The following is a 14,077-nucleotide window of genomic DNA, read 5'->3' on the forward strand; positions in this document are numbered from 1 at the left end:
TGCTTTCAAATAGTTTTCAGACAACTAATCTTTTAAACTCTTTTTTTCTTTCTGACAGGTTCGTAAAGGACAGGAGGCCGTCCATATCCCCAAACTTTAACTTCCTGGGTCAGTTGCTGGAGTTTGAAAAGGGCCTGCGATTACTACAAGCTTTAACCACAGATGACAAGAAGTCTGAAAACAACTCCAAACAAAGCTCTGAGGTTAATGGGGTCTCTGCTGGTTTTGAGATCAACGGTCACCACACCAGCTGTGACTCATCGGTGGCAGATCCTCACACCCAGACTGAACCCAAGTTACCATCTCCCACTTCCCTCCAGCAGGGTTTTAACGGCCTGCACCTCTCGGCAGAGAGGATTATGGACACTAACCGTCTCAAACGCTCCTTCTCTCTGGACATTAAGTCTGTCTACTCTCCTAGCAGTCCACATTGCCCCAGCATGGCACCCACTCATTCTGAAGACATCCCCAAACTGTGCAAGCTCGACAGCCCGGGGACCGGCACCTCCAATGGTGTCTGCTCCCAGTCGCCCATCCTTGACAGCCCCGGCTCTTTCGATTCACCATTCCCCTCACCGAGCAGCGGGGGTAGCATTGGGGGTTTGGGTGGAAGTGAAGGAGTCCATCGATCTGGCACATCCTCATCCAGATCCAGAAGAAAAACTAAGCACAGCTGCGGCAGTTCTCCAGTCCACTCCCATCTGCATCATCCTCCCCAGTCCCTCAGCTTGTCGCTGGACCACAAGAGCCCCAGCCTGGAAGACAACCTCAGGGGTTCCCCGCTCCTCTCGCTACCCTCCCTGCCATCTTTGGGGTCTGGGGCTATGTGGACCAAACACAGAGACACTGTCCAGGCTACAACTCCCGTCACTCCAGTCACCCCAACTACGGATGCTCCCTGGCATTTTGGAGCAGACGAAGGTGGTGAGGGAGGAATGGAGCTGGGAAGAGGAGACGGGAGGGGAGAGGAATCATCGGTGCGGTTTGGTAGCAGCTCAGCATACGTGGCGTTTGGATGTAGCGAAGGCGCCAGGTTAAGGGACAAATCCCAGAGGGAGAAGCCCTCAGGGCCTCAGACACAGAGGGACCACTGGGATTCCACGTCCGCCAGCTCGAGTAACAGTGTTCCTGTGTCAGAAAAGCAGTTCAAGCGCCGCAGCTGTCAGATGGAGTTCGAGGAGGGCATCTCCGAGACAAGGTCCAGGGAAGAACTGGGGAAAATCGGGAAGCAGTCAAGCTTCTCTGGAAGCATGGAGATCATTGAAGTGTCCTGACAGATAATGGACCTAGTGAATGCTCTCCCATGGGGGCAAAAAGTGGACCTGTTTTAAGGGAGTGCCAGAAGAGGAAAAATGAGGTGGAGCCAACAAAGGTTGTTTTTTTTTGTGCTCCCCTCCACAGACAGTGTTAAAGACTCCAATTGAGGGAAGGACAGATACAAGCTGAGAGTTAATGTGAACAGTTTGCAAACCTGGACTGACAGAGCCTCAGATGTGATGTTTTAGGTAGCCATACTTATTCTGAACTCTTAGAAATTTGAGGAAATCCTGGGGGAAGGGGAGATAAAGGTGTGGCTGTTGGTACTGCAATTGTTTTCTAATTTTATTTCTGTCACAGGTTAAAAGATATCACCCCAAGTAAGCATCACATTGCATCCTGATTATACAAAATTCCCTGATGTTCAGACTCATACTGTTTACCTGTGGTTAAATGTAGTGTGAGCTTCAGTGGGTGTATAGCTTGTGATTTGATCCGAGCCCCATGTTTCGTCCCGAAGTTCCACCCCCTGTGTCAGAGAACCATGCACGGCTACATCCGCCCACTACCACCTTTCCCCTGTGGTCCGGCCCGCCCCAAAATGCTGCAAAAGAACACCACCGACTGTAGTGGACTCCTTAATAGTACTGCGTCCTCCTACTATCACAGCACAAAGCAGAGAGGTTCAGCGGACTTAACATAAAGACGGTACTGCATTCAATATAACGAAGGATCCTCTGTATTCTGTTGAGGAAAAGACTTGTAACAATGGACAGTGTGTCCCTCCAAAGCACAGTGCATCTATCCTGACTTTGGCTCTTTTTGTTAACAGCATGATAAGACTGAGGTTTCCGGATCCCCCCCCCCCCCCAGGCCTTTCCCCACTGAACCCAGCCACCGTCTATGGCCAGAAGAGAGCATGCACCTGAAAGGCTGACCACAGACAGACAAATACTATATATATACAATATGAATATATATAGCAATTTTAATGAACTTCTGTTCAGTTATAGTTTTAATTTATTGTACTGCTTCATTCTGGTAATGAGAAATAATATAATGTTTTGTGGATTCCTTTTTTTTTTTCTTCTTCTTCTTCTTCTTCTTCTGTTGAATTGTTATTATTATTTGCTGTATGGTATTTATGAACACACACTCATTACAAATACACACATTCAACAAAATTCAAGCAAGCAATATGTGCTGTTCCTTTTGTTTGAGAGAGTGATGTATGACTTTGAGATGCACTTTTCTGCTGAGTGATTACCATTCACATCCTGACAACACGATACTCCAAAAGCCAAGTTTTTGCTTCTGTTTTATAAAAAGGAAAGTCACAGACGTCCCACTGATGAGATCTGTAACCGGACCTCTGTGCTGTGAATTCAGGAGTTTGTCACAACCGACGGCCCAATTATGACTGAAAAGACTGTTTTTACTCAGCTGTGTGGCGATAAGAAAAGAGCAGCCTGACAACTCGTTGACCATACTCTTGTATATGTTGAAACAAATGAGCCTGTCTTACAGCCATGGCTGTGAACAAGTATTTGTCCCTCACTGATTTGTTTTGTTTCTTCCTCTATTTTTTTCCCTCACACTTAAGTGTTTCTGGTCATCAAAATAAGGTTTTTATTTGGCAAAGATAACCTTAGTAAATACAAATTCCAGTTCTTTTAACAACAGAAAAAGTTATTCAACCAACCTGAAAAAATAAAAATAAAAAAAAGCTTATGTTTAAAAAAATAATTGCTCCCCAATCCTAATAACTGGTTGGACTACCCCTGACAATCTTTTAGGATTTTCTCGAATAGAACAAAATTCATCGTTCCATTGATTACCTCAAGTCGTGCAAAGCAGCCTCAGACCATCACTCTATCATAATAATGTTGAATGTAGGTAAAAAAAAAAAAAAAATTTAAATACTGCGTTAGTTTTATGCCATATTTGATAGGTTGTAATCCTTTCTGCTTTTGTCTCTTCAGTCTAAGTATAAGAACAGTCCTCTGTAATATTTATGGTCATCAGTTTTCACCATAGAGCTTTCTCTGGATGCCAATTTTCTCCGTCTCTTTCTTATTTCTCAATGATCTGAGCTAAGACAAGTGAAATATGTAGAACTGTAAAGGCTCTTCTGTTGTTAATGAGCCTTATTGATCTGTGCTGGACTCGCAAAAATGTAGACACCACTACTGTCTAACTGGTAGCAACAAGTAACTCACGATTTGACAGTAGAATTACGTTTTCTCATTGGGCTGGGTTAGCACAGGCAGATTTTTTTTCCACCTCAACAGATCAATTCAAAATCGCAACCTGCTTTTCCTGTCTTACTCTGGTTGTCTTTGTCTGATATGCATTTCTTGATGCTATAAAATATGTAAGTGTGAGGAAAAATGCTGAAACAGAAAAAAGAAATGTGCGAGGAGCCAATAGTTTTTCACATCAACGTGTATGCTAACAGAAGTACGCTGTCACGGTTTTTGGATCTCCTCTGAGCCAGTGATGCTCACAGCTGAAACTACACATTCACGGCACACTGTACGCCCCTCTCACTTACAGTATGTATTCACACACGAATCCCTACACGCACCCTTTCGTTCATTCTCAGGGGATCTTTTGGTGAGCCAAGCCCAACGCAGGGTACACAGCTGCTGGTACATCAGCACAATGCATGTCCATGAAGCACCGTCTCTCTCTCTCTCTCTTTCTCTCTTTTTTATCTGTTTTTACAATAATTTTTAAATTTCCGAAGCTTTGATCACAAGAGCATAACACAATGAACAGAAAAATAAAATAAAAAAAATCAGGCTCTTCATATTTTGAGGCATAAGGAAGGGAAATAAATTAGCTCTCCTGGTGTGAGAAGGGTATTTATTTGTGATGTAAAATGTGTTTGATATTTTTCTTTTGACCCTGGATTAGCTTTACTGTCTGGCGATCTCTGACCTTTTGACCTTATGCTGCTACAGCTACAAGTTCAGATCAGTCATGTGTTTCCTGAAGAACCTTTTTTCACCTTACTCCCCATATTTTTAAGAATTGTTATTTATGCTATGTAACAAGAATGATGCAGGCTGTCCCCTTTGCTACATTATTATTATTATTATTATTATTATTGTACATAGCAACGCATCTAAGAACACTGATAAATTTAGACAAGTTTTTAAAATAAAATCCTGATACCTTAGGCTGCTTGATGCAAAAATACCTCAGGTTCTATTGAAAGGCTTTTCCTTCCCCTGTATATGTTTTGTGAAAATGAGACAAAAATACAGACATGACAAAATACATACCTCTTGTCTGCTTCATTTTCTTGTGCGTTTGCATAAATGGGAACCCAAACAGATGGGGGAACGTGACACAACGGAACAGTGGAAAAACCACAGTAAGGCAATCGTACACTAGGAAATGGTTATTGATTTTGTGTGGAACAATCTCCACTCAAACCACACAGCAAAGTTTTATTGGTTTCTCTTTTTTCCAACATTGTCATTTTTATTTGTATTTTCCAATAGGTTTCAGAATTTAGGTTTGATTTTGTGTTTTAGGGAACTCATGGTAATTTTACACAAATGTTGCATTACTTCTTAGATCGTAAATCATTTCTCACAAACCAGAAATATCATGGGTTTAAGATAATCTCAAATTAAATTATGTTAATTAAAACATGACATATTGATTGGGAAGACATAACCCAGTATTCAACAGCAGAACAAAGATATTCATAAATTAAGATGCTTATTCCCCACATAAAATCACTCGAAATTGACTGAGGTGAAGTTAAAAACTGGTCTTCATGTGCTTGGAGCAGTCCTCAAAATTGCAAAATTCTCTTTTTACAGTTTACTTGGAACTACTACGTTTTTTTGTAAGACCTTCAACAAAGGACATTTTATCTTTCTCTCGAAGGAGAACGTTAAGTCGCTGGCAGCGGTATCTCTGCTGATGTTCTCCTCCAGGACGATGTCACGGCTAAACAGAATACCAGGGCAGATGTAGGTTCTATAAAAAGCAACAAAAACTGAGAGAGAAAATAGGCAAAAGTTGAACTAATAACAGGCTATGTTACGTTGCATTAAATTCTTACATAAAACTAGATACCCTGTCCTCTTTATTTCAATTATTTTTGCCAAAATATATAAAAACAAAACAACTGAGATTTCATAGGCATTTGCCGTGCCCCACCACTTTTGATAAAGCTATGGTCAGCTGTTAGCTTTAGGTTCACAAGCTACTCCTAGCTTGTGAACCTAGCTAGCTGTCTTTTGATAAAGAAATCGTCAGCTAGCCTGCTGCTAGCTTTAGGTTCACAGGCTACTCCTAAACAAGCTAGCTGTCTTTGATAAATGTAAGCAATTTTTCTGTGTCACAGGTTAATATTAACAGATATTAGCAGAGTGAGTGTCAGTAAGCTACATAGCCTACAGTTTCTAACAGGACACCCCTCAAAAATATTGTATGTATTTTTGGTTATAGACTATGATTCTGACCGTTTTAAGAACACTTAGTTCTAGAAATTACTTGGGCTGATTACTAACGTATAGACTCCCACAATTTTCCAAACCAAGTTTGCAAAAAGTGAAAGCCTTTTAGCRTTAAAAAAAGTTATTTCTTGTTTGTTTTGTGTACAAAGATGGAATAAAAAATACAGCCCAGAACCGTACAGAACTAGAAAATGTGTTCCTGCAACCATAAAAGGATTTATGAGGAGATTAAACAAGTTGTGATAGGGAAACCACTGACAGGACTTGTAAAAACACAGGAAGAGGCACGGTCATAAATGTGCAACCCTCACCATGAGGGGGTGCAGGATGACTCGCATGCCATTACCTGTTTCTGCTTTTTGTTTTGTCTTTTAAAGTTAAGCTTTTTTTTTTTTGAGCAATTCAATCCTCTGCTCCCATCACCCGTTGCTGCATTGCCACAGAAATGGACAACATAGCAATTTGGCATTCGTGTTAAAAAGCAGTGTCTTGGTAAAAAGGTTAGTAAAAGAAAATTGGTCAAATCCCTTCAGCGTGTGTTAAAAGTAACAGAAAGTCTCCCTTCGTTTTACTGACCTGAAAACCTTTGACTTCTGCCTGGTGAGGCTTTAGATGGAGCTGTTTGGCCACCAGTGAGAAGCTGCCAAGGAGGTTACCATCATCAGCTAATAATACTAGTGTTTTCTTGCAACTGCCTAAGCCACTCCCAATGGCCATTGTATTCATTGTAACACACACAAGAAGCTAACGGTCATGTTTAAGTCTTCTTGCACTTTATGAGTGCTCTGACATCACCGTTTGATGTGAGGGGTAGTGTTTCCTCACATCCACTGATTATTTCGCAATAAAAAAAGAAGTATTCATCCTTGACCAAGCTTGCTGAAAGTTTAGGTTAAGTTTTTTATTTAATAGGAATATGGAAATTTTAGTTTGTTTTCCTTTGGGGGAAAAAAAATAACTTGGGTTGTGGATTTTAAGAAGAAACCATTTTCCATGGGATGTAATTCAGATCACCTTATAACTCACTATGTGAATTMTTAGGATTCACATAGTAGGGCTGGATCTGGCTTGGACATTATTATACTGAAATGCTCCAACGGTTTAACAATGCTGATACACTGACACATTTGATGTGATTCATAAAAATACAATTTGTGGCAGAAATGCCCAACAAGAAAGTAGAAAACAAAGCAGTTCGCAGTTTCTCCCAGTTTATTCGCCGTTTAGTGTTTTTTTTGTACTTCCATTCGTTCTATATTGGGTCGCAGTCAGATAAGTCTCCAGATGTTCTCATCACGGCTGTCTCCTCACTCCGCCTGTCCCCTTATCAACGTGTTCCTGTGGGTGCCGAAAGCCTGAGGGCCCCGGCGTTGGCCCATGAAGTGATGTATTTGAAGAGCGCTTACCTCCAGGAGCTGAGAATGGGATGAGGTAGAGGTTTTATTTTGGTTAGAAAAACAGGGAGGTATTTTCCCCCCAAGAGGATGCAGTTGCATACCTCAATGCTAAAAATAAATCCATCCAGATCCAGCAGGGTGGGTAGCTCACTTCAAAGTCGGTTTTGGTTTTATGAAGTCATGGCGGAATTTCTTCCTGTGCTATCAAACGACATCTCTCTCCAAATAAAGCCACATTTCAAAAGTATGTGGATCTGGGACTGCTAGCTACAGCTGGGGAGAGTGATGTTTACAGGTGGTAGCTATTCTCTATGAAAATACTTCTGTTKTATACAGTGATCCTCCCAGCTTCATGTTAGGGTTCATCACCAGGTAATCCATGTATAATTTGTTCCTTCTTCAAAAGTTTGTCTGTAAGATTGGATTTTTCTGTAAAAAAAAAAAAAAAAAGGCCCCAGCTTGCATTGTGTGAATCTGCATTTCAAGAAAAACATTCCTCATCTTCAGTCTCTCTCTACTGAGTTGCAGTTTTTGTTTCTGTACAGGGTTCTTGTTGTCAGTAGGTTTCCTAATAATTTTTCCGTATGTATTTGGATGTTCAGCTTCTAGTCATTCGTATTTTTACAGTATTCTGTCCTTCTTTAAATTCGTGGTCGGTTTAGGAAAAAAAAACTGTGAGTCGAAAACATCCCTTAAAGATTTTGGTCCGTGTTGAAAGGATGATGTCATGCAGATTCTGCATTATTTCTTTTTAGTTTAATTTGTGTTCAGCTGGCACTTAGCGCTCAAAGTTCACCAATTAATGTCCCACACGCAATTATATCCCCAGGCTGCATGGCTGATAGAYGCCAGGATCGATGCATCATGTTGTTTTACAAGAGCCATCTGAAAGTTGTAGCTGAAACCAAAACTTATCAGACCACACAAAAATATTTGCAGTACAGTTTTGTGCCATTTCTGGCGAGACTRGGCGGCTTGCAGCTTCAGTTTCCTGTTCTCAGCTAACATGAGTGAAACCCTGTATGGTCTTCTGCTAATGCAACGCGTCTGCTTTAAGGTTTGACGTGTTGTGTGTTCAGGGATGATGGTAACAAGTAGTTATTTGAGCTGCTGTTGCTTTTCTTTCATCTGCTGAAACCAGGCTAACCATTCTCTTCTGACATCAATAGGGAAATGTAAACCACAGTACCAGCCCTTGATGGATTCATCCCTCCTTTTTTTTTTTTTTATGGAGCATTCCATATAAATCCATGATATGGTTGTGCATGAAATTTCCAGCAGTTTTCTGACATATCCAAGCCAGTTCATATGGCACCAAAAACATGCCCCATTCAAACTCCTTTAAATCCTTTTTTTTTTTTCATATTCTGTTGTTGCTCTGCTGAAAAACACCAGAAAATCCCTTTGACCATGTGTGTTTGCCTAAATGCATTGTGTAGCTGTGCTTGTTTTTACTTAATCCTCTTTTTCMGATTGTATGATTACAATAACAAATCTGGAGTTTTCTGTTGCTGCCACGTATCTTGGTGTTTTGCTAAGTGTGTGACAAAGAACCAAACAGGTGTAACAAACGTCACCTGGAAGCATCTTCAGTTTTTTTTTTTTTTTTCTTTTTTCACCATCATGTCTGTAAATCTTTAACAATGCTGCAATGAATATTTACATTCCAGAAAGCTGCTAAGTTGCTTGTTAGTCCTTTTGGCGACTTTATTTGTGCGTACATAATTAGACATATTTTATTCTGGCATTAAAGTTTAGCTGAACTGTATAAAAATGTGTTTTACAAATGTAAGCGTGTCAGCAAGCATGTGCGTGCGTGCGTGTGAGCGTGTGTGTGTGAGCGTGTGTGTGTGTGTGGGTGTCGGTGTACACGCTCCCTCTCTCAGAGGTTGATGGGTACCAGACGTATGTGAAGGGCTGCCTGGCGCCTGCTCCCAGGCCTTTTATATGGAAACAGTTAGGAACCGTTACGTCAGCAAGCTACGGCATTCTTTCTCCGCTTTTCCACTCGCACAGGCACTTACCTATCATTACTGCACATATTTTCTTTCTTCCTCTTTTCTCAGCATGCTGCCTCTTTTCATCTACTTTAATGTCAAACACACTCTCATTACACACATTCGCTGCTCGAAAGTTGCGTCAGCACAGCATTCCGCGCGTCATTCAGGGTGACTGATGCCAAACAGCATTTCTTGGTCATTTCCCCCGCCGCCCCTCCATCTACAACCCCTCGTCCCAATATAACCTTTTTATCCTGTGTAGTCTGGCAACTTTTTTTTTTTGTTATTCTTTTTCGCTCGGTCTGACTCCGTGTCTGTTATCTCTGTATCTTAATCATCTTACACCCAATTGAGACAGGGCGACATTTCATGCACAGTTTGAGCAGGTAAAGAGCCTTAAACAAGCAAGTCATTCCACAAAACGGGCACATCTGGTACTTTTAAATGCATCTATTATTGCAGTTGCATAATCTCACGTTGGATGTTAAAAGCTCCATCCGTCTGACCCTATCTCCGGGAGAAAATGTTCTCGCATTTTTTTTTTTTTTTTGGAGGCATCAAATGGTTGGTGGCATTGTTGCCTTGCAGCAGGAGGTTCCTGGCTTCAAGTCCAGGTCCCGGAGGGTTTTTCTCTGCACGGAGTTCGCGTGTTCTCCCCGTGTATGTGTGTGCGTGTTTTCTCAAATGGTTCACCAGACACAAAAGGTTCTCAATCGGCTTATTACCAAAACTAATCAGAAAATCTGAGGAGTAAGAGGAAAACTCTCTGGCTTTCTACAGAGAGTTCACAAAGAGGAAATGGTAAAAGATCCTGACATGTCCATCCTACAACTTCACGAAACCTCATGGAGATGTCTGATGTCTTCATGTCTAAACGGGATTTTGCAAAGTGTGAACAGCTGGTGTGTCGTTTCGTAATAATGTCGATGATACGTGTAAGCTCAGACTGCTGTATGTTCTATATCTGTTTTTATAAAGAATTTTATAAAGTCCATCTAATAATGTGAGGTTACTGGGTTCCAGGATACTTCTTCTGCTGTTTAATTCTGCATGTTATCCCAGGGATATAGAAAAAAAAAAAAAAGAAATAGTTTTGCTTATTTTTGTTGAGCAACACCGAGGCGAAGAGGAATCCCTGGTTGTCTCTGCGTCTCAGCAGGCCTCAGGTTAATCCACCTTAATGCAGTTAGTGCTGCTGTAGCCACCTGCGTATTACACACCGCAGCATTACAGCAGCAACAAGGGGAGGGCGGGGGGCTGGACGGGGTGGGGGCCCGTCTAGACAGGCCAGTCACAGGGAAACAGAGAAAGGCTAAAAAGGGCCAGACACTGTGATGTCTGGAAGCTTTCTACGACAGAACTAGACACAGACTTCAAGCAGGCGTCTGCTGGGTTGAAACCTCTGTTAGCTGCAGAGAAAGGCTCAGTCATATTTTCATCTTCAGAGGAGATGGAGCATAAGGTGGATTGGGATTTGTGCACAAAGCCAGACACACCATCAGACTGATTACTCAGGCAGGTGTTGTGTAACCGTCTGCTGCCACCTACTGCTGGACTCCCAGTCCAGCTCAGCTCAGCTCAGCTCGTCCTCTATAGCAGGAAGGTGAGAGGCGATCAATATTTTTGTTCCACGAGTGAACAGCCAGCAGCAGATTGAATGCACATCATCAGTCCGTTCATCAGTCCTCACGTTTCGCTTAGGCTTCTGTTTTTTTTGYAGGGATTGGGAGGGGAGGACGGGAGAGGAAGGTGTGAACGCATCTTCGTTTCCTCGTCAGACTTTGTGTGACTGCGGCAGCGGCTCGTCTCTGTGAATGAGGGTGTTTTTTTGTTTGTTCATAGTGCTGACTGAAGCAGCTGCCCGGTGCTGACATCTGTCTCTGTCTTTCTGACAGTGAAACAAACTGCAACTCTCCCCCTCTCTTTCACCACATCAGCCCCATCAGCAGTCTCTAGCACCAGGTCCAAACGCAGTCGGACACACACACACTCACACACACGACCTGTCTGCTGCTGCAGTCGGCAACGCACGGCGAAAAGCAGCACAGATATAAAATATCCCAGCATCCGCACCTCCAGAAAACCACATCCTGGCCCATCAAGGCAGAGGAGACACTGTCTCGGATGGACGCTGTCATTCAGACACTGCGTCATCTTTCACTATAGGGCAAAAGTTACGAGCAAACAAATCAGTTTTCCTAAGTCCCTCCACTTCTTCAAATTGTTTTGCCTTTACGGCCTTTATTTATTTCACAACGTTAATCACCGGCTTAAACTGGGAACTTTTTATGTTGACATCCAAAATTTCATGACTCAGAATAAAATAATGTAGTCAGCTGTTGACGCCAGACGGGCTGAACACGAGGCAGGCTAAATGATCTCAAAAAACAACAGTTCATGCCTCGATCCATAGTCACGGTCAAGAGCAAATGACAAGTAATGAACAAGTATCTGTCTAGAAATTGTTGCAGTGAAGTTTCTAAGACTTTGAGGCTCCAGCAATCAGTGAGAGCTGCTGCCCACAAACGCAGATACCACTGAACAGCTGTAAGACCAGATCAGCATTTCATCACAAAAAGTCCAGAACAAAGAAAAACAACCAGCAACAAACACTCAAACACGGTTTTATAATTTTATYTAACCTTTATTTTACCAGGACAAACATAACCCATTGAGATTAAAAATGTCTTTTTCAARAAAGCCCTGGTCAAGAGGCAGCAACAGATACAACACCGGAAAATTAGTTGTAAAAAAAAAGAAAAATCAAGCTATTAAAAAAAAACAGGTTCGTGTCATAGAGACATGAAAACATTTTAAAACAAAACTCTGTGGCCAAAACAGGTAAAGGTCAAAAGGAAGTTGTATAAATGATCAAAACAATGAGAAGAAGTGATTTCAAAGAGRCTCTTGTTTCTGGTAYTGAGGTTGAWATGTGGAAATCCTTTAATAAAAAACTGAAAATATAAAACTGATTTGCATTCCTTTTGAATAAATAAAATGCTTATTCATAACAGCTTAATATTTCAATTCTAAATAATTTTTGTTTTGTTGTTCATTTTTTTTCTCTTTTAGAATCGTATCACTTGTTAGATGAGAACTGACAAAATCACATTTAGTTTTTATTTCTTCTTCCTTTTTAGACATGTACTGTTTAAGATTTAGGATCTACTAATAAAAATGACAGATGAAGTCTTTGTGCCGCTTCAATGCTTCATGTTTGGGTTGTTTCGTGTTTTTTTTTTTTTTTTCTTTTAGCAAATAAATTAAATGATATCAAATATTTTGTAGTTTCTGATTTAAAGGCAAAACAAAATGCTTGGAGAACAAAATTCCTACATGAACACCAAAAGTTAAGTTTCCTGATTGGGAGAACTGGTTTAACGGGGGAGGAGGTGATGACTGGTACTAGTGTTGCTAAGACAAAGGCTGAATCTCACGCCGATGGCTGCTGACGCAGTGTTTGTGGCTGCAGCTCTGTTATCATTTCTTCTCTCTCTCGCTGCCCATGACCTCAGAACCACATGCAAGCTATTTCTGTTTGACTTGCTCCTGGCTCAATGTGACTTCATGTCTGATTTTCTTGAAATTGCCAGGCGGGGTTAAAGCATCATATTAGTGGAAATATTTGCGGCATTAACCGGCGTGCCTTTTTGTTTGTTCACAGGACTTCAGGCATAAAGTTTCAGCAAATCTTTGGCCAGTTCCGCATCTTTTCTGCGCCGTCTTCCACCTGAAGCGGTATCATTGAAATCGTCCCCTTCTTTAGGTTTCACATCCATCCCCTTTTCTCCTGGGCCTCTGATTTTCTTCCTGGAGTCAGGTAAGAGTGCAGACATGAGTAATGCTGCTAAGGCTGACTCATGCCCCAAGACATCAGCCTGGAGCGTGGAGCCAGCGATGACACAAGCTCAGCAGCTAATACACACACATTATGTATGCTGAATCGACGCGAGTGCAGACAGACTCGGCGCCGCCGCCAGTCTGAAACCCAGTGGTGCAAGTGGCCATTATCAGCCCTATATGTATTATGTGATCATTATTGAGAAACTGGAAATTTATCCATCAGTGGTGAGATCAGAGTTGACAGTAAGCACATTGTTCACCCACTCATTAGGAGTGTGTGTGTATTTGCACGACTAAGGCCACAGTTTCTCTAATATTTTATTGACCAAACATATAAGTAAAACCTTCGCCTTTTTTTTTTTTTACCCTTTTCTGAAAAAGTTGCACTGAACTATACTGACAYAGATGCACAAAAATGTGCAGCCGTCCCTCATTGCATCTTCTGAGCATTTATTATTCATGCAAGAGTAATGTGAGGTGCCTCCTTTTTAATACCTCTTAATGGCTTTCTGAGTTAGCACGGCCAGTTGTGAATAAATTATGAGTCACGGCCAAGCCAAAGCTTCACAATCTACCCAGCAGGACCGAGCTGATCCACAGGTATGCGGTGATGCGTCTGCACATGCGGGTTGGGCTTACACAACAGATCTAATCTCTTTCCTGCTTCGAGGAGTTTGGCCTAAACAGCATTTACTTTAAATGACTTCATCTTCAACACAGGGAGTTGAAATTATTACTTTTATTTAGCTGTAAAATAATGTTGTCACAACAAATCAGATGTTCCTTTGTGACCTTTTTCGGGTTTGAGTAGAAACTATTTACAATGGATTTGAAATTAAAATCAAAACTTGAAAAAACAACAAGAAAATTTTTTTTTGTTTAAATTGAAATAAAGTTTTGACTAAATTTCTTTCTCATTTTTTAAATGCATCTTTATTGAACCATCTGTCACAGTATTCTTTTTTCCGTCATCACGCTCTTTGAACCTTCAAACTAAAATGCCCCGAGTCTCGTTTCTGGTTTGRAAACTTGCAAAAAAAAAATTTTTGAATCAGAAGCAATGATTGCAAATGCACGCTGGATTCCAGTTTGTGGTTGT

At 41.3% G+C, this 14,077-nt stretch overlaps 1 protein-coding gene across 4 annotated transcripts in view; it reads left to right on the top strand.

Annotated features, from left to right (window-relative positions):
* Window positions 1-4,544, top strand: part of dusp8a (dual specificity phosphatase 8a) — a 46,959-nt gene extending 42,415 nt beyond the window's left edge. For all 4 annotated transcript variants that reach the window (XM_008411572.2, XM_008411571.2, XM_008411573.2 and 1 more), the window contains one exon: window positions 59-4,544. In XM_008411572.2, coding sequence (XP_008409794.1) covers window positions 59-1,274 — 1,216 coding nt within the window. In that variant the 3' untranslated portion in view covers window positions 1,275-4,544. The remainder of the gene's footprint in view (window positions 1-58) is intronic.
* The last annotated feature ends 9,533 nt before the right edge of the window (window positions 4,545-14,077 follow it).

The sequence above is a fragment of the Poecilia reticulata genome, linkage group LG6 (assembly GCF_000633615.1).
Source record: "Poecilia reticulata strain Guanapo linkage group LG6, Guppy_female_1.0+MT, whole genome shotgun sequence".
NCBI lineage: Eukaryota > Metazoa > Chordata > Actinopteri > Cyprinodontiformes > Poeciliidae > Poecilia > Poecilia reticulata.